This window comes from Lampris incognitus, chromosome 3 (assembly GCF_029633865.1).
Source record: "Lampris incognitus isolate fLamInc1 chromosome 3, fLamInc1.hap2, whole genome shotgun sequence".
NCBI classification, from domain to species: Eukaryota; Metazoa; Chordata; class Actinopteri; order Lampriformes; family Lampridae; genus Lampris; species Lampris incognitus.
Window position 1 is genome coordinate 2,502,485 of NC_079213.1, and position 22,049 is coordinate 2,524,533.

Here is a 22,049-nt window from a genome sequence, read left to right on the forward strand (position 1 = left end):
AGAGCCATTTTCTCTATAACCACAAGAGGGCAGTGTAAGAGTAGAAGTGTTTTTAAACTAAATCAACAAAGAACATGCAGGGCTTTGTTTCTTTCTTTCTTTGTACTGAGGTTTATTGTAAGGCAGCTCTGAATTGAATGTATCTAATGTCAGATGTTGTTTTTCTGCAAAGCTATAGCTACTGGAATCAACAGTGATGCCTAAAAATAAGACATCAAGAGCTGAAAGACACCCACACACATATAAAATTCGGCACCCTGAAGGGCGGCCTTGTAGGCAGTAGATATATGAGGACAGACTCTAACCAGTGGAAACAATCCTACCACCCATGACAGCCGAAGCTACTGAGGTTCAAATGAGAATCATGGCCAGACTACTAAAGACAGTCAACACCCGGGCTCGGCTTCCATGACTCAGTGACAAAGTACCATCACAAAGCCTGCTTGTGGATGTGAACACAGCGTTATGCAATATCTCAACTGACACCATAACAGAGACCAATGAGCTTGTATATGCCACTGCAACCCTAATCCTGGAGATTCTTGGGTACAGGATTAAGAACACAGGTCACCAGCAGTACCCTTCATGTAAGAGAAGACTGGAAGCCAAGGTCAGTGCAGCACAGAGAGATGTTAACCAGTTAACAGAGGTGAGGAAAGGTGTGATGAAAGAAAGGCACTGGTTGAAGAAGCACCGCAAGCTGTCCATAATTGAGGCCCTAGAAACTGCCAAACGCTTACAGCACTGGCTGCCAAGTTGAAGAGATACACTAGAGAAGCAGAAGCCAAAAGAATGAATAGCCTGTTCCTCAAAGAACCATCCAAAGTGTATTCCCAGCTGCAGAGTAACAAGGGAACAACATCAGACCAACCCAGAGCAGAGACCGAGCAATACTGGAAGGATAGAGAGGCATCACACAACACCAGTACCCAGTGAGATGAGGACATTGGAGATAGAACATAAATGAGGATGTTGGAGGAAGCTATTGGTCACAACGACAGCTTACTGACATGGTAAAAAAAGAAAGAAATTAAACTGGTTTGGGCACGTTTGCCGAACGGAAAGGACACTTGCAAAGGACATCCTGCAAGGCCTGGTAGAAAGGACTAGGGAGAGAGGGAGACCGAGAAAAACCTGGGTAAACAACATGGGAGAATGGCCACAGATGAGGCATCAGCTGTGCTCCTACGACCTCCATAGGTTACAGAACTGGTGTTGATGATGATGATGACGACGACGAAGGTTGGCCAAACATGGCGCCCCCTGCAGGCCTAACAGATCCTATGCGTCAAACAAGTACTAGGTTCTATCCACTTCAGTGATGGTTGAAAATGTGTTTAATTTCTCCAGTCAGAACATGTCTATATTCTGGAGCATTAAAGTGTATCATTTATGTTTATATCATTTATGTTTACATCATTTATATTTATATCATTTATTTATATCATTTATATTTACATCATTTATTTATATCATTTATATTTGTCATTTATTTATATAACTTACATTTACATCATTTATATTTATATCATTTATATTCACATCATTTATATCTATATCATTTATTTATAACTTACATTTACATCATTTATATTCATATCATTTATATTTATATCATTGATTTATATCATTTATATTTACATCATTTATATTTATATCATTTATTTATATCATTTATATTTATGTCATTTATTTATATAACTTACATTTACATAATTTATATTTATATCATATATGCTTACATCATTTATTTATATCATTCATTTATATTTACATAATTTATATCATATTTGTCATTTATTTATAGAACATATTTACATAATTTATATAATTTATATTAACATCATTTATATTTATATCATTTATTTATATAACTTAGATTTACATCATTTATTTATATCATTTATATTTACATCATTTATATCATTTATATATATATATCTTAGATTTACATCATTTATATTTATATCATTTATATTTACATCATTTATTTATATCATTTATATTTACATCATTTATTTATATCATTTATATTTACATCATTTTTGTGTGAAAACAGAACGTCACTGATGTTCATGTTCATTAGTGCTGATGGGTAATGCAATATGGTTGAAAATCTGCATTATTCTTTTAAGATGCGCTATCCACTGCCTTTTTCTCAACATCAAGGAGATGCACGTTTCTAAACTATAATGTCATCGGTGACACCTTCACAGTGGACGACAAAACATCTGCGTCATGGTGCTCCATCACCGTGCACGACAAAACATCTGCGTCACGGTGCTCCATCACAGTGGACAACAAACATCTGCGTCATGGTGCTCCATCACCGTGCACGACAAAACATTTGCGTCACGGTGCTCCATCACAGTGGACAACAAAACAACTGCGTCATCGTGCTCCATCACAGTGGACAACAAAACATCTGTGTCATGGTGCTCCATCACAGTGGACAACAAAACATCTGTGTCATGGTGCTCCATCACAGTGGACAACAAAACATCTGTGTCATGGTGCTCCATCACAGTGGACAACAAAACATCTGTGTCATGGTGCTCCATCACAGTGGACAACAAAACAACTGCGTCATCGTGCTCCATCACAATGGACAACAAACATCTGCGTCATGGTGCTCCATCACAGTGGACAACAAAACATCTGTGTCATGGTGCTCCATCACAGTGGACAACAAAACATCTGTGTCATGGTGCTCCATCACAGTGGACAACAAAACATCTGCGTCATGGTGCTCCATCACAGTGGACAACAAAACATCTGCGTTATGGTGCTCCATCACAGTGGACAACAAAACATCTGTGTCATGGTGCTCCATCACAGTGGACAACAAAACATCTGCGTCATGGTGCTCCATCACAGTGGACAACAAAACATCTGCGTCATGGTGCTCCATCACAGTGGACAACAAAACATCTGCGTCATGGTGCTCCATCACAGTGGACAACAAAACATCTGCGTTATGGTGCTCCATCACAGTGGACAACAAAACATCTGCGTCATGGTGCTCCATCACAGTGGACAACAAAACATCTGCGTCATGGTGCTCCATCACAGTGGACAACAAAACATCTGCGTTATGGTGCTCCATCACAGTGGACAACAAAACATCTGCGTTATGGTGCTCCATCACAGTGGACAACAAAACATCTGCGTTATGGTGCTCCATCACAGTGGACAACAAAACATCTGCGTCATGGTGCTCCATCACAGTGGACAACAAAACATCTGCGTCATGGTGCTCCATCACAGTGGACAACAAAACATCTGCGTTATGGTGCTCCATCACAGTGGACAACAAAACATCTGCGTCATGGTGCTCCATCACAGTGGACAACAAAACATCTGCGTCATGGTGCTCCATCACAGTGGACAACAAAACATCTGCGTCATGGTGCTCCATCACAGTGGACAACAAAACATCTGCGTCATGGTGCTCCATCACAGTGGACAACAAAACATCTGTGTCATGGTGCTCCATCACAGGGGACAACAAAACATCTGTGTCATGGTGCTCCATCACAGGGGACAACAAAACATCTGCGTCATGGTGCTCCATCACAGGGGACAACAAAACATCTGCGTTATGGTGCTCCATCACAGTGGACAACAAAACATCTGTGTCATGGTGCTCCATCACAGTGGACAACAAAACATCTGCGTCATGGTGCTCCATCACAGTGGACAACAAAACATCTGCGTCATGGTGCTCCATCACAGTGGACAACAAAACATCTGCGTTATGGTGCTCCATCACAGTGGACAACAAAACCTCTGTGTCATGGTGCTCCATCACAGTGGACAACAAAACATCTGTGTCATGGTGCTCCATCACAGCGGACAACAAAGTGGAACATCAGCTAGTTCTTCTCAGATCTGAACTTCCCTTTCACCACAACTCATCCACTGTCCACACATGTGATGTGTCCATGTGTTAAAGCAGGTTCTGCAGATCATGACCCTGTTCTTTACCTCCCCCTCATCCTGTCTTCATCTACAGCTGGTACTAACTCCTCCCCTCTCTCCCAGGTCCTGCTCCACTGAAGACCATCCACTGCTTCCCTCTTTCCTCCTCTGCTCTGTCCTGCTCCTGGTCGCCTCCCTTCTCAGACTTTGACTCCTATGAGATTGAGTGTCGTCGTCACGATGATGGTGAGCTGACGGCAGCTTTACGGCTGGGGGAGGACGTAACCACGGTAACGCTCGACTACCTGGAGGCGCACCGAAAATACACTGTGTGGGTCAGGGTGGGGTCAGAGGGAATGACCAGCCAACCAGCTACTGGGATTGCTGTTACTATGATAGACCGTGAGTACACACGCAGGCACGCACGCACGCACGCACGCACACACACACACACGCACACACACACACACACACACACACACACACACACACACACACACACACACACACACACAGAAAGTAGCAGTGACAGGTGAAGAACACAGAGAACTTCTCTCTTTGTGTGTGTTTTTTTTTTAAAGAAACTGAAAAGCAAACTTGTGCAGGTACTTTGTGTAGCGGGTTGTTTTTCAGTCCAATTGTGTCAGAATGATTCATGATCCAGGTGGGCAGAGAGAGAGAGAGGGATGGGGGAGAATCGGAGGAAGAGGAGACAGAAACAGGAAGAAGAGACAGAATCAGAGAGATGGAGAGAATCAGAGGAAGAACAGATAGAATCAGAGAAATGGAGAGAATCAGAGGAAGAAGAGACAGAAACAGAGAGATGGAGAGAATCAGAGAAAGACGAGACAGAAACAGAGAGATGGAAAGAATCAGGAAGAAGAGACAGATCAGAGAGATGGAGAGAATCAGATGAGGAAGAGACTAACAGAGGAAGAAGGGACAGAATCAGAGGAAGAAGAGACATAATCAAAGAGATGGAGAGAATCAGAGGGAGAAGAGACAATCAGAGAGATGAAGAGAATCAGAGGAAGAAGACAGAATCAGAGATGAAGAGAATCAGGAAGTAGAGACAGAAACAGAGGAAGAAGAGACAAACAGAGGAAGAAGAGACAGAATCAGAGGAAGTAGAGACAGAAACAGAGGAAGTAGAGACAGAAGGAGAGACAGAATCAGAGCAAGAAGAGACAGAATCAGAGCAAGAAGAGACAGAATCAGAGGAAGGAGAGACAGAATCAGAGGAAGAAGAGACAGAATCAGAGGAAGGAGAGACAGAATCAGAGGAAGGAGAGACAGAATCAGAGCAAGAAGAGACAGAATCAGAGGAAGGAGAGACAGAATCAGAGGAAGAAGAGACAGAATCAGAGAGATGGAGAGAATCAGAGGAAGAACAGATACAATCAGAGAAATGGAGAGAATCAGAGGAAGAAGAGACAGAAACAGAAGATGAAGAGAATCAGTAAGAAGAGACAGAATCAGAGAGATGGAGAGAATCAGATGAGGAAGAGACAAACAGAGGAAGAAGGGACAGAATCAGAGGAAGAAGAGAGATGGAGAGAATCAGAGGGAGAAGAGACAATCAGAGAGATGAAGAGAATCAGAGGAAGAAGAGACAGAAACAGAGGAAGTAGAGACAGAAACAGAGGAAGAAGAGACAGGAACAGAGGAAGTAGAGACACAAACAGAGGAAGAAGAGACAGAAACAGAGGAAGTAGAGACAGAAACAGAGGAAGTAGAGACAGAAGGAGAGACAGAATCAGAGCAAGAAGAGACAGAATCAGAGGAAGAAGAGACAGAATCAGAGGAAGAAGAGACAGAATCAGAGCAAGAAGAGACAGAATCAGAGGAAGGAGAGACAGAATCAGAGGAAGAAGAGACAGAATCAGAGGAAGAAGAGACAGAATCAGAGCAAGAAGAGACAGAATCAGAGGAAGGAGAGACAGAATCAGAGCAAGGAGAGACAGAATCAGAGGAAGGAGAGACAGAATCAGAGTAAGAAGAGACAGAATCAGAGGAAGGAGAGACAGAATCAGAGGAAGAAGAGACAGAATCAGAGGAAGGAGAGACAGAATCAGAGGAAGAAGAGACAGAATCAGAAGAAAGAGGAGTAATACCATGCTGTGTGATTTGGGTCAGATCATGACATTTATCTGAGAAATAAGAAAACACAACTACCATCAACCCCCCACTCACAACCATGTGTGTATCTAGTTTAGAATGATGTGTGTGTGTGTGTGTGTGTGTGTGTGTGTGTGTGTGTGTGTGTGTGTGTGTGTGTGTGTGTGTGTGTGTGTGTGTGTGTGTATTTATACTCCCAAGTTTGGTTTCATTATTTGCAAAGTCTCCTTTTTACAAGTGTTGGCTGAACACACACACACACACACACACACACACACACACACACACACACACACACACACACACACACACACACACGTTGTCCAAAGAAGTTGTGTGTGTGTTCAGGTCTCCCAGGTGGCCGACTCTATTTGAGGAGAATCTTTATTTAAACACCAGACTGCACCACAGGGCCTGAGGGAGTGTGTGTGTGTATGGACCTCTGTGGTTCTCCTGGAGATTATTACAGTTTGATGAACATCCTGGAAAACCAATTGCTTTTCACCAAAGCCTTTGTCCCACCCCCTCCTACTGTACATCATAACATCATTTCAGTCTTTATTTATGTATTTATTTATTTTCATTTCAGTCTTTGTTTGTTTGTTTGTTTATTTATGTTTATTCATTACAACAGTGTACAGTGGGTACAGACAAGGAGAGTAGCTCAAGTCCACCACCAGCACCTGACAAGTCACTTTGATTGACAGCTTGTTTGAGCGACTCGCCCTCTCTCTCTCTCTCAGGTCCACCGGTGCCGCTTCCCAGCGTGCGTGTGAGTGGGAGGTCCTCTAAGGTCACCTGGTCCTCCATCTTGTTTCGCTTCAACTGCTCCTGGTTCAGTGACGCCAACGGAGCGGTCCGATTCTTCTCCGTGGTGGTGGCAGAGTCAGACGGTACACACACACACACACACACACACACACACACACACACATAGGGACACTTGAAACTCTCACCGAGGTGGTATGGAGCTAATGGATGGAAAAGTTTGAGACATTTTAGTCTGTGTGACGGACGACATCTCTGTGAGTAAATGTTCTCATTGAGCTTAATGACACCATGACTAAGTTTGATATACAGAACAGATGCGGTCAAATATTGTGTTCAATAGGGACACATTAGGACGTGGATATCTGGCTAAATAGTTTTCCTTTCTGAGGTTCTGCTTCTACAGATATTGCAGCCTCATCTTCATAAAACGACTACCTGTTCTTAGACTTTATTTATAGGCAGTATATGAGAACAAGATGATAAAACAAATGGGATTTACAGACAAATGCCATATTTGAACCCATAAGTGGTTTTCAGATGGTTTGAACTAATTGAAGTTAATGTGAATTTCAGGACCTGACTGAACACTCACGACAACTCGGTGCCACTAGCTATGTCTCCATCACAGCACTTTTATGTCTCCATCACATCACTTTTATGTCTCCATCACAGCACTTTTACGTCTCCATCACAACACTTTTACGTCTCCATCACAACACTTTTACGTCTCCATCACAACACTTTTACGTCTCCATCACAGCACTTTTACGTCTCCATCACAGCACTTTTACATCTCCATCACAGCACTTTTATGTCTCCATCACAGCACTTTTACGTCTCCATCACAACACTTTTACGTCTCCATCACAGCAATTTTACGTCTCCATCACAGCACTTTTATGTCTCCATCTCAGCACTTTTACGTTTCCATCACAGCACTTTTACGTCTCCATCTCAGCACTTTTATGTACATCATTAAGTATTGCATTAGCCATGATGGTTGGAAATTGCAAAATTCATTAAAACTTCCTCAAAATGGCCAAAAACAATTGTTGTTTTTTTCGCTCACTTGAAGTGGTTTTTGGTTTGGTTGATAAAGAAGTTATATGCTTATTGGGTGATAGAAGTGCATTTGTAAAATAAAACATGAAATGTAAATTTAATGACCTGATCAGGTGTTACTTCCTGGTCCATCTTTGTGGTTGGTGTTTAAGTATGGTCATATCATGTAGGACACATAAAACATACCTGATCACATTTTATTTTTTTACACCTTTACAAAAGTTAGCTTAGCTTTCGCTTGACAGTTGGATGGAAACATAGCAAGCGACCTCTTGCCTGCCTGTGATGTAGATTTGAATCACTCCAGCTTTATTGTTTGTCCACTTCCTTAACAGACAGTGACATCCTCCAGCCAGAACAGCGCCACCCTCTGCCCTCATACCTGGATTACATCCACAACTCCTCCGTCAGGGCCTACCAGACCGCCTACTTTCCCAGCCGTTGTTCCCAGGACGCAGACACCTCAGCAGGGCAGGTACTGGACCAACACACCAGTACACCACAGAGAGAGAGACAGAGAGAGACAGACAGACAGACAGAAAGAGAGTAAAAAAGAAAAAGAAAGAATAAGAAAGAAGGAAAGAGTAAGAAATAAAGAAAGTAAGTCAGTCAGTCTTCTTTTAAATCAGGATCAACATATTGGTGAATTTGTTTCCACAGCATTTTGTTTTCCATGCTTCCATCTTGTTTTGATGTGTTTGAACAAGGAAGTGTGTGTGTGTGTGTGTGTGCGTGCGTGCGTGCGTGCGTGCGTGCGTGTGTCAGGTAGTGGAGGTGAACTTGGGTATGGGAGGAGACCGGCTGGGTGGATCCTGCGATCGTTTCCAGGACAACAACTACTTGAGCGACAGCTACGGCAGCTTCTGTGATGGCCCTCTGAAAGCCAAGACCTCCTATAGGTACTGGGATGCTGAGGTCTAACAGTTTTATCAGGGAATCCTTACACGTAGTCAAATAACCACAGCCTTTTCTACATTGTGTGTGTGTGTGTGCAGGCTGAGTGTCCGTGCCTTCACCAGGTTGTTTGATGAGAACCACAGAGAGCTGCCAGATCCTCTCTTCACAGACACATACCTGTCTCTACCCCTACACACACACACTGGTAAGTATACACACACACACACACACACACACACACACACAGAGCTCATACACAGAAGCTAACACAGAACTCCACTTCATAATCCAGTTCCGGGTTTTACATTGCTTTAAAAGCATCAGGCATCTTCATGTACTTCCTGTTGTCGTTTGAGCCACTCTGTAGTCCTGTTGCTTGTTCCCTTACAGTAAATGGTTTTCAGAGGTGTGCGTGTCTGTGTATGTGTGTCCTCTGCTTGAATGGCACGCCAACATCAAGCTGTGATACCATCTAGATCTCAGTCATTTTGTTGTGGGTGTGATTACAAGCGTCTCTAAGCTGCCTTGCTCACAGTGACACGGCTGTCTGCTGAGGGAACGCTGGAGAGTGATGAATGCTGCCGGCTGTTTTATTAAACCTGTGTATGAGACACAGTGTCACCATGCCTGCTTGTTCCACTAGTCTGTTACTCTTGTGTTTTACATCTCAGAGCCTCTAGGTGGCGTGGTGGAGGGCTTCAGTGCTGGAATGTTCCTCATCGGCGTGATGGTGGCCATCATTTCACTCCTGGTCTATAGACAGAGGCTACGCAAAGTGTAAGAACACACACACACACACACACACACTGCAGATGTGTGATTCTGAACAGGAGCTGACTGAAACCATAATCCAGGATGGGGATTCGACTCTATCCCAGGCCACCCTGTTCACACACCACTGATTCTGTAGGCTATGGCTGTGGTCACATGCTGCAGTTAACAGTGGTGACTGTCCACTTCCCGTTCACTCCCCTTCTGTGTGAGTGAAGGGGTGAATAAACATTCGATTCCAGTGGTGATGTCATGGTACCAGACTGTTGGTAGAGAAGCAGGTAGGCGGTTGCTATGTGCGTTTCCAAGAGACGTCATGACATCATTTTTGGCATGCACACCCACGTACCGGGGACACTGCGGATAGGGTTGCGCCTGATTCTGAGAGGTCCGTCAACTCATTTCTGCCTCCCGTATGAATGCTGGTCACGGCAGGCCAAAACAACCCCCAGGCCACCCCGCTACTTCTGGCAGGCTGTCTGTGTGGTCCTGAATGAAGACTGAGAGTAAAACACAATCCTTCAACACAACCCAGAGTCTTAACTTTTAACCGGACTCTTTGTTCATGTACACAAGGCCAAATCCCTGATGATGAGCCGGTGTGTGCAGACAGACGGGGGTATTTGTGTGAGGGAGGGAGGTTTGAGATAGCAGTGAACTAGTCCTTTAACTGGATTATTAGAGCTGCTGATAACACAGTCCTGAGCCAGGAGGTGAGTCCAGATGTAAAGCAGAGCCACTCAGGTCTAACGATGTGGTTAGCAGAGGCTGTGGTTCCTCCAGGAGGAGCCGGGATCACAGTTAAACTCCTTATCTGCTGCCCGGCTGCAGCTGCGTGGCAGCAGTATCAGTCAGTCAGTCCTGGAAGCGACTGTTGTTAACTCAGGCAGAAGAGCTCAGGTGGATCACGTGGACCGCTCAGGCTGAGGCGGATCGCGTGGACCGCTCAGTTGAAGGAAGAGGACTGTCAGCTCACTGACCTGTCTGCATACAGCTATGAGAATAATAACCCCCTGAATTATACGTTACCATCCCCACTAACTATCACACACACACACGCACACACACACACACACACACACACACACACACACACACACACACACACACACACACACACACACACACACACACACAGGTAAAGATCCTGCATGTCCGTCTGGGTGGCATAGTGGTCTATTCCGTTGCCTACCAACACAGGGATCGGCGGTTTGAATCCCTGTGTTTTCACCAGCTTGGTCGGGCGTCCCTACAGACACAATTGGCCGTGTCTGCGGGTGGGAAGTCGGATGTGGGTATGTGTCCTGGTCACTGCACTAGCGCCTGCTCTGGTCAGTCAGGCGTCTGTTCAGGGGGGAGGGGGACTGGGGGAAATAGCGTGATCCTCCCACGCGCTACATCCCCCTGGTGAAACTCCTCACTGTCAGGTGAAAAGAAGTGGCTGGTGACTCCACATGTTTGGGAGGAGGCATGTGGTAGTCTGCAGCCCTCCCCGGATCAGCAGAGGGGGTGGAGCAGAGACTGGGACGGCTCGGAAGACTGGGGTAGTTGGCCGAGTACAACTGGGGAGAAAAAGGAGGGAAAAAAAAAGATCCTGCATGCCTGTCATATGCAGGGTATCTTCTCACCTGTTTAGTGTGTGTAGTGTGTATAGTGTGTGTACTGTGTATAGTGTGTGTACTGTGTATAGTGTGTGTAGTGTGTGTAGTGTGTATAGTGTGTGTACTGTGTATAGTGTGTATAGTGTGTGTACTGTGTATAGTGTGTGTAGTGTGTATAGTGTGTCAGGGTGTATAGTGTGTGTTGTGTGTATAGTGTGTGTCGTGTGTATAGTGTGTAGTGTGTGTGTAATGTGTATAGTGTGTATAGTGTGTGTAATGTGTATAGTGTGTGTAATGTGTGTAGTGTGTATAGTGTGTATAGTGTGTCAGGGTGTAAATCAGTTATCCAGTTTCACACAGCAGCAATGATGAGCATCAATGTACTCGCGTGTATGTGTGTGTGTGTGTGTGCGCAGTGCTGTACAGGAGAACCCTGTGGTGAGGATGAGCATGTGGAAAGAGGTTCCAACTTCAGGAATCTACATGGGTGTCAGGAGGTAAGTGTGTGCGCGTGTGTGTGTGTGTGTGTGTGTGCAGATTGTGTAGATACTACAGCATGACCAGGGTAAAACATGCTGTAATCACATCGTGTCTTCTGTCTTTTCAGTAATCGCCGTGTGACAAGGTAGGCTCTTCAGTGTCCAGTCCTCACATAGAGCTTCAAGTTGGACCAGTCACATTCTGTTAATCACAGTCTGTCTGTCTGTCTCTCTCTGTAACTCTATCTCTATCTGTCTGTCTCTCTGTCTGTCTCTGTCTGTCTGTCTGTCTGTCTGTCTGCCTGTCTGTCTGTAACTCTATCTGTCTGTCTGTCTCTGTCTGTAACTCTATCTCTCTGTCTGTCACTCTGTCTGTCTGTCTCTGTCTTTCTCTCTGTCTGTCTGTTCTCCAGCCCCGTCAAAGCAGGTCAGTTTGAGTCTCACCTGGCCAAACTGCAGGCGGACTCCAACTACCTGCTGTCTGAGGAGTTTGAGGTGAAGTCAGTGTCAGAGTGTGACATGACATCAATACAAACATCACAACACAACACCATAAATCACAACACAACACAACACCATAAACCATAACACAACACCATAAATAACAGCACAACACAACACCATAAATCATAACACAACACCATAAATAACAGCACGACACAACACCATAAATCACAGCACAACACAACACCATAAATCACAACACAACACAACACCATAAATCACAACACAACAGAAAATGTTGACAGGTTGTCTTAAGAGATTTTGGTTGCCAGCACACAAGAGTAGTCTCTCTGTCTGTCTCTCTCTCTATCTGTGTCTGTCTGTCTGTCTCTATCTGTCTGTCTCTGTCTGTGTCTGTCTGTCTGCCTCTATCTGTCTGTCTTTATCTGTGTGTCTGTGTTTGTCTCTATCTGTGTCTGTGTCTGTCTGTCTGTCTGCCTGTGTCTGTGGTGATAACATGACGGTACAGGGGTTTAACAGCAGCTTGTCTGTGTGTGTCTGTAGGATCTGAAGGATGTTGGTCGTAACCAGAACATGGACGCAGCGCGACTGCCAGAGAACCGAGGAAAGAACCGGTACAACAACATCCTGCCCTGTGAGTAATGCTGTGTGTATGTGTTTGTGTGTGTGTGTGTGTGTGTGTGTGTATATGTTTAGCTATCCTTGTGCAGACCAAATGTCCCAGAAACCCCACCAACACAAAATGAGGCAACTACCATCTACGCCAAACGAGTGAAGCAGAAGGCATAACACTATGGCCAGCGGCAACTGCAAAAAACCTGGGAGGACAAAGCAATGCACGGGAAGTACCCAAAAAGAATGAAAGACGCAGACGTGGACCAACAAAAGACACACCAGTGGCTGAGGAGCACCGGGCTGAAAGCAGAGACGGAGGGCTTGATAATCACTGCACAAGACCAGAGCCTGGCAACCATATCCTATCACCGTCGCATCATCAAAGATGGAACAGACCCAAAATGCAGAATCTGTGGACTGTACGAAGAAACCATCAGCCACATTGTGTCAGGCTGCCCGGACCTGGCAAAGACCGAGTACATGTACAGGCATAACAAGACAGCAGCATACCTGCACTGGAAGATCTGCAGGAGTTACAAGACCAAGACGACTGAGAAGTGGTACGAACATCAGCCAAACACGGTCACTGAGGACAATGACGTCACATCCTCTGGGACACGCCCATCCACACTGACAGAGAGATAAAAGCCAACAAGCCCGACATCGTTATCAAGGACAGGAAGGAAAAGAGGTGCATGCTCATCGACATGGCAACACCTCCCGAAACAAACACCTCAGTGAAAGTCACAGAGAAGCTGACCAAGTACAAAGACCTGGAGACTGAAGTCAACAGGATGTGGGGCATGAAGACCAGAACAACACCAGTGGTCATCGGAGCTCTAGGACTCATGAAGAAGGGAATGGAAAAGTTCACCAACCGTATCCCAGGAAACATCAACATCCATGCAGTCCAGAAGATCGGCCTACTCGGAACAGCCCACATATTACGACAAGTACTGTCAATCAAGTGACATCTGCCCTATAGCGCCTCAGGTCCATATGGACCCGGCTCTACAGGATGTAAAACAGGAAACGTGAAAGAAATAATAATAATAATGATAATAATGGTAATGATGATAATAACGATAATGATAATATAATAATAATAATAATAATGTGAAAAATATTAGATAGTGCAAAACTTGTTTTACCTTGACAGTTAAAATGTTAATTAAAAAAATTAATCTGTCCTTCCAGATGATTCCACCAGAGTCAAACTGTCCTACCTGGAGGATGACCCCTGTTCAGACTACATCAACGCTAGCTACACACCTGTATGTACACACACACACACACACACACACACACACACACAAGGCTACATGTATTCACGTCACACAAATGCCAGACTTGCAACCAAAACCATTCTGTCTCTGCCTGTCTATCTGCCTGTCTGTCTGTCTGTCTGTCTGTCTGGTTGTCTGTGTGTATCTGCCTGTCTGTCTGTCTCTTTGTCTGTGTGCGTGTCTGTCTGCCTGTCTGTCTGTGTGCGTGTCTGTGTCTGTCTGTCTGCCTGTCTGTGTGTCTGCCTGCCTGTCGGTAGGGTAATAACTATCGTAGAGAGTATATCGCGGCTCAGGGTCCTCTGCCTGGCACTAAGGATGACTTCTGGAGGATGGTGTGGGAACATGGTGTCCATAACATCGTCATGGTGACACAATGTGTGGAGAAAGGACGGGTGAGAGACATAATGAATACACCTTCTCTCTCTCTCTCTCTCTCTCTCTCTCTCTCTCTCTCTCTCTCTCTCTCTCTCTCTCTCTCTCTCTCTGTCTCTGTCTGTCTTTCATTCATCAGTGGTTTATCTCAGCACCAGCAGTTTCCCTGTTATAGAGAGCTCTGCAGAGGAACATGCTGCCTGTGACGGTGATAGTTTCCTACATCCCAGATAGATAGATAGATAGATAGAGAGAGAGAGACAGATATAGATAGATAGAGACAGAGAGAGACAGACAGATATAGATAGATAGATAGATAGATAGATAGATAGATAGATAGATAGATAGATAGATAGATAGATAGATATAGATAGAGAGCGAGTCAGATATAGATAGATAGACAGATATAGATAGATAGACAGATATAGATAGATAGATAGATAGATAGATAGATAGATAGATAGATATAGATAGAGAGTGAGACAGATATAGATAGACAGATATAGATAGATAGATAGATAGATAGATAGATAGATAGATAGATAGATAGATAGATAGATAGATAGATAGATAGATAGATAGATAGATAGATAGATAGATAGATAGACAGATAGACAGATATAGATAGAGAGCGAGACAGATATAGATAGAGAGACAGATATAGATAGATAGATAGATAGATAGATAGATAGATAGATAGATAGATAGATAGATAGATAGATAGATAGATAGATAGATAGATAGATAGATAGATAGATAGATAGATAGATAGATAGATAGAGAGTGAGACAGATATAGATAGATAGATAGATAGATAGATAGATAGATAGATAGATAGATAGATAGATAGATAGATAGATAGATAGATAGATAGAGAGCGAGACAGATATAGATAGATAGATAGACTGATGGAGGGATACAGTTCATCTTCAGCCGTGTGTGTGGTTATCATCAGTATCCCTGGGTGGTGTGTGGGGTTGTGTGTGCAGGGTGAGGGACATTGTCCCGTGTGGATTTGTTTCCAGTAATGCTGTACAGTGTGTGGCGTTGGCTGGATGTGTATATATATTGTGTGTTTGTGTGTGTAGATAAAGTGTGACCAGTACTGGCCGGCAGACAGAGAGCCTCTGTATTATGGAGACCTGGTGGTTCAGATGATGTCAGAGTCGGTTTTACCTGAATGGACCATCAGAGAGTTTAAGATCACCTCGGTAAGCCTGTGTGTGTGTGTGTGTGTGTGGGGGGGGGGCCTGTGTGACGGCCTGGCCAGGGTGTCTCCCCACCTGCCTCCCAGTGACTGCTCAGATAGGCTCCAGCATCCCCGCGACCCCGAGAGCAGGATAAGCGGTTTGGATAGTGGATGGATGGATGGGTGGATGGATGGCTGGATGGACAGCTGGATTGATGGATGGATGTTGCCTACAGAGACTGAAACTTTAAGTTCAAGTCATGGTAGAATGGACGTCTTGTGTTGTGTGACGTTGTGTCGTTTGTGTGTGTTGTGACAGGAGAACGGGTCCAGTTATTCTCGGGTTGTGCGTCATTTCCACTACACGGTGTGGCCTGACCACGGCGTACCAGACTCCACCCAGTCTCTGATCCAGTTTGTCAGGACAGTAAGAGACTACATAGACAGATCCCCCACCACTGGAGCTACTGTTGTGCACTGCAGGTAGACAAGTGTGTGTGTGTGTGTGTGGGTGTGTGTGTGTGTCCTGAACAGACCAGCAGTATGTGCAGCAGTATCTGAAGCCCCCAGTTTAAGACATATACACATACACAAACAGCCTCCCTGATAGAGTGTTTGTGTGACAAATTAGAAATGTACTCTGTGTGTGTGTGTGTGTGTGTGTGTGTTAGTGCTGGTGTGGGTCGTACAGGGACATTCATAGTGCTGGACCGCGCCCTGCAGCAGCTGGACTCGAAAGGAACCATTGACCTGTACGGCTGTGTGTTTGACCTCCGTTTACACCGCTCCCACATGGTCCAGACCGAGGTAGCACACATCCATGTGTGTGTGTGTGTGTGTGTGTGTGCGTGTGTGTGTGTGTGTGTGTGTGTGTGTATGTGTGTGTGTGTGTGGAATGGGAGAGAGGAGGACTCTGCTCACAGATTCAATAGATGAATTAGATCATCTCATCTCATCTCATCATCAGCCACTTCTCTAGGGTCGGGTCACGGTGGCAGCAAGCTAAGTAGGGCACTCCAGACATCCCTCTCCCCAGCAATGCTCTCCGGCTCCTCCTGGGGGATCCCAAGACGTTCTCAGGCCAGATTGGACATGTAGTTCCTCCAGCGAGTTCTGGCTCTACCCCAGGGTCTCCTCCCAGTTGGACGTGCCCAGAAAACCTCCAAAGGAAGAAGGAAGGCACCCAGGAGGCATCCCAATCAGATGTCCGAACCACCTCAACTGGCTCCTTTCGATGTGAAGGAGCAGCGGCTCTACTCCGAGCTCCCTCCGGATGTCCGAGCTCCTCACCCTATCTCTAAGGTTGAGCCCAGACACCCTGCGGAGGAAACTCATTTCAGTTGCTTGTATTCACGATCTCACCCTTTCGGTCACTACCCAAAGCTCATGACCACAGGTGAGGGTTGGAATGAAGATTGACTGGTAAATTGAGAGCTTTGCCTTCTGGCTCAGCTCCCTCTTCACCACAGCGGTCCAGTACAACGTCCACATTACTGCTGATGCTGCACCAATCCACCTGTCAACCATCCTACCCTCACTCGTGAACAAGACCCCAAGATACTTGAATTCTTTCACTTGAGGCAACAACTTATCCCCAACCCGGAGGGAGCAATCCACCATTTTCCGGTAGAGAACCATGGCCTCAGACTTGGAGGTGCTGACTCTCATCCCGGACATTTCACACTCAGCTGCAAACCGTCCCAGTGTGCGCTGGAGGTCGTGTTCTGATGAAGCCAACAAAACCACATCATCTGCGAAGAGCAGAGATGCAATTCTGAGGTTCCATAACAGACACACTCTTCACCTTGGCTGCGCCTTGAGATCCTGTCCATGAATATCACAAACAGAATCGGAGACAAGGGACAACCTTGGCCGAGTCCAAAACCCACCGAAAAAGTGTTTGACTTTGTGCCAAGAATGTGGACACAGCTCTTACTTTGGTTATACAAGGACCGGATGGCTTGTAGCAACTGCCCCGGTACCCCATATTCCTGCAGTACCCCGCAAAGAGTGCCCTGGGGGTACATGGTCGTAAGCCTTCTCCAAGTCCACAAAACACATGTAGACTGGCTGGTCAAACTCCCATGCCCCCCTCAGCACTTCTGCAAGGGTAAAGAGTTGGTCCGTTGTTCCACAGTCAGCATGGAATCCACACTGTTCCTCCTGGATCTGAGGTTCGACAGTCGGTCGGCGCCTCCTTTCGAGCACCCTGGAGTAGACTTTCCCAGGGAGGCTGAGCAATGTGATGCTCCCATTACTGGAGCACAGGAGCACACCCTGCAGTCCCCCTAGATTATGTGATGACTGACAATGCCACAGGATTTCACCCCTGTGATGTACAGTGTGTGTGTGTGTGTGTGTGTGATGGATGGATGAGTTTGATGGATATATGAGAATTCAGATTATAAACAAATACATTTCACTCTTAATCATGAAAAGCTCAGCATTGTATTCCTATTCCAATACAAATTTGTGTGTGTGTGTGTGTGTGTGTGTGTGTGTGTGTGTGTGTGTGTGTGTGTGTGTGTGTGCATGATTGAATAGTGTCAGTATTCTTACTTGTATCAGTGTGTGAGAGACGTCTTGAGAGCTCGGAAACTTCGCAGCGAGCAGGAAAATCCTCTTTACCCCATCTATGAAAACTTTAACCCTGAATACTACCGAGGTATGTGCACACACACACACACACACACACACACACACACATACACACAAGTTTTTGTCTCTTTTTAAAGCTGACGTCAGTGCGTTGTCTCCTCAGATGTGATCTACCCGGGCCGTTAGGCCTCGTCTGTCCTCTCCGACAGGAAGTGGTTCTCTAGCTGAGCCAACGAGCCACCACGCCAGGGATGTTGGGCCACTTCCTTCGGGTCCGGAGGGAAGGCTAGCTATGCATTATAGCTTTAACACAAAGTGCACAGTTCTCACCAGCATTTAAACAAAACTGGAGGAAGAGGAGGATGAAGATACACATCTGAAGCAGAATGTGAAGCCGTTGCAGTCTCAGCAGCGCCTCCAGCTGTTCTGACTCTGCCCAGGTGTAAATGAGTCCAGGTGGTCTTCATGGTGAAGTGGTGTCATTAAAACCACTTCGGTGACGCGGCCGCCAGCCTTGGTGGCGTCCGCTGCTCAATATAAGCTGTTTATTTAAACCCAACACGTGTTGCTGTGTGTAAATACAGATGTGATGCTCTTTTATACTTCAGCAGCCTCCCCTGCTGCTGCACTGCGCTGGCAGACCATGTACTTCTACACATTTTATACTTCAGCAGCCTCCCCTGGTGCTGCACTGCCCTGGCAGACCATGTACTTCTACACATTTTATACTTCAGCAGCCTCCCCTGGTGCTGCACTGCCCTGGCAGACCATGTACTTCTACACATTTTATACTTCAGCAGCCTCCCCTGGTGCTGCACTGCCCTGGCAGACCATGTACTTCTACACATTTTATACTTCAGTAGCGTCCCCTGGTGCTGCACTGCGCCGGCAGACCATGTACTTCTACACTGCCCTGGCAGACCATGTACTTCTACACATTTTATACTTTAGCAGCCTCCCCTGGTGCTGCAATGCCCTGGCAGACCATGTACTTCTACACATTTTATACTTCAGTAGCACTGCCCTGGCAGACCATGTACTACTGCACTGCCCTGGCAGACCATGTACTTCTACACATTTTATACTTCAGCAGCCTCCCCTGGTGCTGCACTGCCCTGGCAGACCATGTACTACTGCACTGCCCTAGCAGACCATGTACTTCTACACATTTTATACTTCAGTAGCACTGCCCTGGCAGACCATGTACTACTGCACTGCCCTGGCAGACCATGTACTTCTACACATTTTATACTTCAGCAGCCTCCCCTGGTGCTGCACTGCCCAGGCAGACCATGTACTACTGCACTGCCCTGGCAAACCATGTACTTCTACACATTTTATACTTCAGTAGCACTGCCCTGGCAGACCATGTACTACTGCACTGCCCTGGCAGACCATGTACTTCTACACATTTCATACTTCAGCAGCCTCCCCTGGTGCTGTACTGCCCTGGCAGACCATGTACTTCTACACATTTCATACTTCAGCAGCCTCCCCTGGTGCTGTACTGCCCTGGCAGACCATGTACTTCTACACATTTCATACTTCAGCAGCCTCCCCTGGTGCTGTACTGCCCTGGCAGACCATGTACTTCTACACATTTCATACTTCAGCAGCCTCCCCTGGTGCTGCACTGCCCTGGCAGACCATGTACTTCTACACATTTCATACTTCAGCAGCCTCCCCTGGTGCTGTACTGCCCTGGCAGACCATGTACTTCTACACATTTCATACTTCAGCAGCCTCCCCTGGTGCTGCACTGCCCTGGCAGACCATGTACTTCTACACATTTCATACTTCAGCAGCCTCCCCTGGTGCTGTACTGCCCTGGCAGACCATGTACTTCTACACATTTCATACTTCAGCAGCCTCCCCTGGTGCTGTACTGCCCTGGCAGACCATGTACTTCTACACATTTCATACTTCAGCAGCCTCCCCTGGTGCTGCACTGCCCTGGCAGACCATGTACTTCTACACATTTCATACTTCAGCAGCCTCCCCTGGTGCTGTACTGCCCTGGCAGACCATGTACTTCTACACATTTCATACTTCAGCAGCCTCCCCTGGTGCTGTACTGCCCTGGCAGACCATGTACTTCTACACATTTCATACTTCAGCAGCCTCCCCTGGTGCTGTACTGCCCTGGCAGACCATGTACTTCTACACATTTCATACTTCAGCAGCCTCCCCTGGTGCTGTACTGCCCTGGCAGACCATGTACTTCTACACATTTCATACTTCAGCAGCCTCCCCTGGTGCTGTACTGCCCTGGCAGACCATGTACTTCTACACATTTCATACTTCAGCAGCCTCCCCTGGTGCTGTACTGCCCTGGCAGACCATGTACTTCTACACATTTCATACTTCAGCAGCCTCCCCTGGTGCTGTACTGCCCTGGCAGACCATGTACTTCTACACATTTCATACTTCAGCAGCCTCCCCTGGTGCTGTACTGCCCTGGCAGACCATGTACTTCTACACATTTCATACTTCAGCAGCCTCCCCTGGTGCTGCACTGCCCTGGCAGACCATGTACTTCTACACATTTCATACTTCAGCAGCCTCCCCTGGTGCTGCACTGCCCTGGCAGACCATGTACTTCTACACATTTTATAAAACCCTTTTGGAAAGTTCAGCCCAACATTTCTGTTTCTTTTCATTGTTGAGTTTGAAACGCTGCTCAGACGGCAGGTTTCCACAGCTCACAGTGTGTGTGTGTGTTGTGTGTTGTGTATTGTGTGTGTGTGTGTGTTGTGTATTGTGTGTGTGTGTGTGTGTGTGTGTGTGTGACCTTCCTCCTCCTTCACAGCAAACATCCACCCTCCACACGGGAGCTGCAGGCCTCCCTTTACATGAAAGCATCGTCTCCTCTACAGCCACACGTAACACATATTTCTGCTTCTGATCTCACACGTTCTACTGCAACAGGACAAAACCACCTCTTTAACCCCCTTTACCCCCTTTACCCCCCCCCACACACACACAGACACACAGTAAGAGACAGACAGACTCACAGACAGACAGGCAGATGAGTGTCAGGAGAAAGGAGGAAATGTCTTTGTGCAAAAGACATAGTTGCGTGCAGTAGAAGCTGTTGTCGTCAGTGTGTGTGTGTGTGTGTGTGTGTGTGTGTGTGAAGGTGCAGTGTGTAATGGTCCCTGAGTCCTGTCCTGTGGTGATGTGGTGTAACAACAACACTACATGACAACACAGACAGTCTAGTTCCCATAGAAAGGTCGTGGGTAGACAGTCCTGCAGTAGAAACCAGTTTCATAGTCTGCTGAGACAGACAACAGAACCAGTCAGCCGGTCCGGCTGCTCTGGTTCTGAGTGGACAACTCTGACTCGTGTCCTTGGTTTTGTCCGGTGTGTTGACTAATGTTATATTATATTGTGATTATATCACGAAGCTGGTGAGAAGTATTAAATGTAGCACCTTTAAATAATGAGAGCTGTTAACATGACATTGTTTCCCTTAAAGCCCATGAATAAGTGAATGAATAAGTGAACCACCGCTCCTCATATTCCCAACCTGTGTGTAACTCCGAGCTTAACGGAAAATAAAGTCCATGAATTACAACTTGACATGTGGAGTGACTCTGCTGTCTCATAGCTGCTGTCTCATAGCTGCTGTCTCATAGCTGCTGTCTGCCGTCACCCTCATCCTAAGCTCCGAATAAAAGGCTTTTGTCCACAGCTCTCACGTCCCCTGTGTAACCAGACGATTGTCTCAAATGACCTCAGCAGTCCTGCTGGTTAGTCCTCCTCCACCGTGAGACTGCAGCAGTCCTGCTGGTTAGTCCTCCTCCACCGGGAGACTGCTGCAGTCCTGCTGGTTAGTCCTCCTCCACCGGGAGACTGCTGCAGTCCTGCTGGTTACTCCTCCTCCACCGGGAGACAGCAG

At 46.1% G+C, this 22,049-nt stretch overlaps 1 protein-coding gene across 1 annotated transcript in view; it reads left to right on the forward strand.

The window, feature by feature from the left end:
• Positions 1-21,730, forward strand: part of LOC130109027 (receptor-type tyrosine-protein phosphatase beta-like) — a 51,952-nt gene extending 30,222 nt beyond the window's left edge. The window contains exons 21-38 of the mRNA XM_056275731.1: positions 495-755; positions 4,045-4,323; positions 6,783-6,932; positions 8,208-8,347; positions 8,638-8,771; positions 8,868-8,974; positions 9,441-9,546; positions 11,558-11,638; positions 11,749-11,766; positions 12,034-12,115; positions 12,629-12,719; positions 13,898-13,974; positions 14,244-14,378; positions 15,447-15,569; positions 15,867-16,030; positions 16,219-16,354; positions 18,092-18,212; positions 18,309-21,730. Of these exons, the coding sequence (XP_056131706.1) occupies positions 495-755; positions 4,045-4,323; positions 6,783-6,932; positions 8,208-8,347; positions 8,638-8,771; positions 8,868-8,974; positions 9,441-9,546; positions 11,558-11,638; positions 11,749-11,766; positions 12,034-12,115; positions 12,629-12,719; positions 13,898-13,974; positions 14,244-14,378; positions 15,447-15,569; positions 15,867-16,030; positions 16,219-16,354; positions 18,092-18,212; positions 18,309-18,331 (2,228 nt within the window). The 3' untranslated portion in view covers positions 18,332-21,730. The remainder of the gene's footprint in view (positions 1-494; positions 756-4,044; positions 4,324-6,782; positions 6,933-8,207; positions 8,348-8,637; positions 8,772-8,867; positions 8,975-9,440; positions 9,547-11,557; positions 11,639-11,748; positions 11,767-12,033; positions 12,116-12,628; positions 12,720-13,897; positions 13,975-14,243; positions 14,379-15,446; positions 15,570-15,866; positions 16,031-16,218; positions 16,355-18,091; positions 18,213-18,308) is intronic.
• Positions 21,731-22,049: the final 319 nt, after the last annotated feature.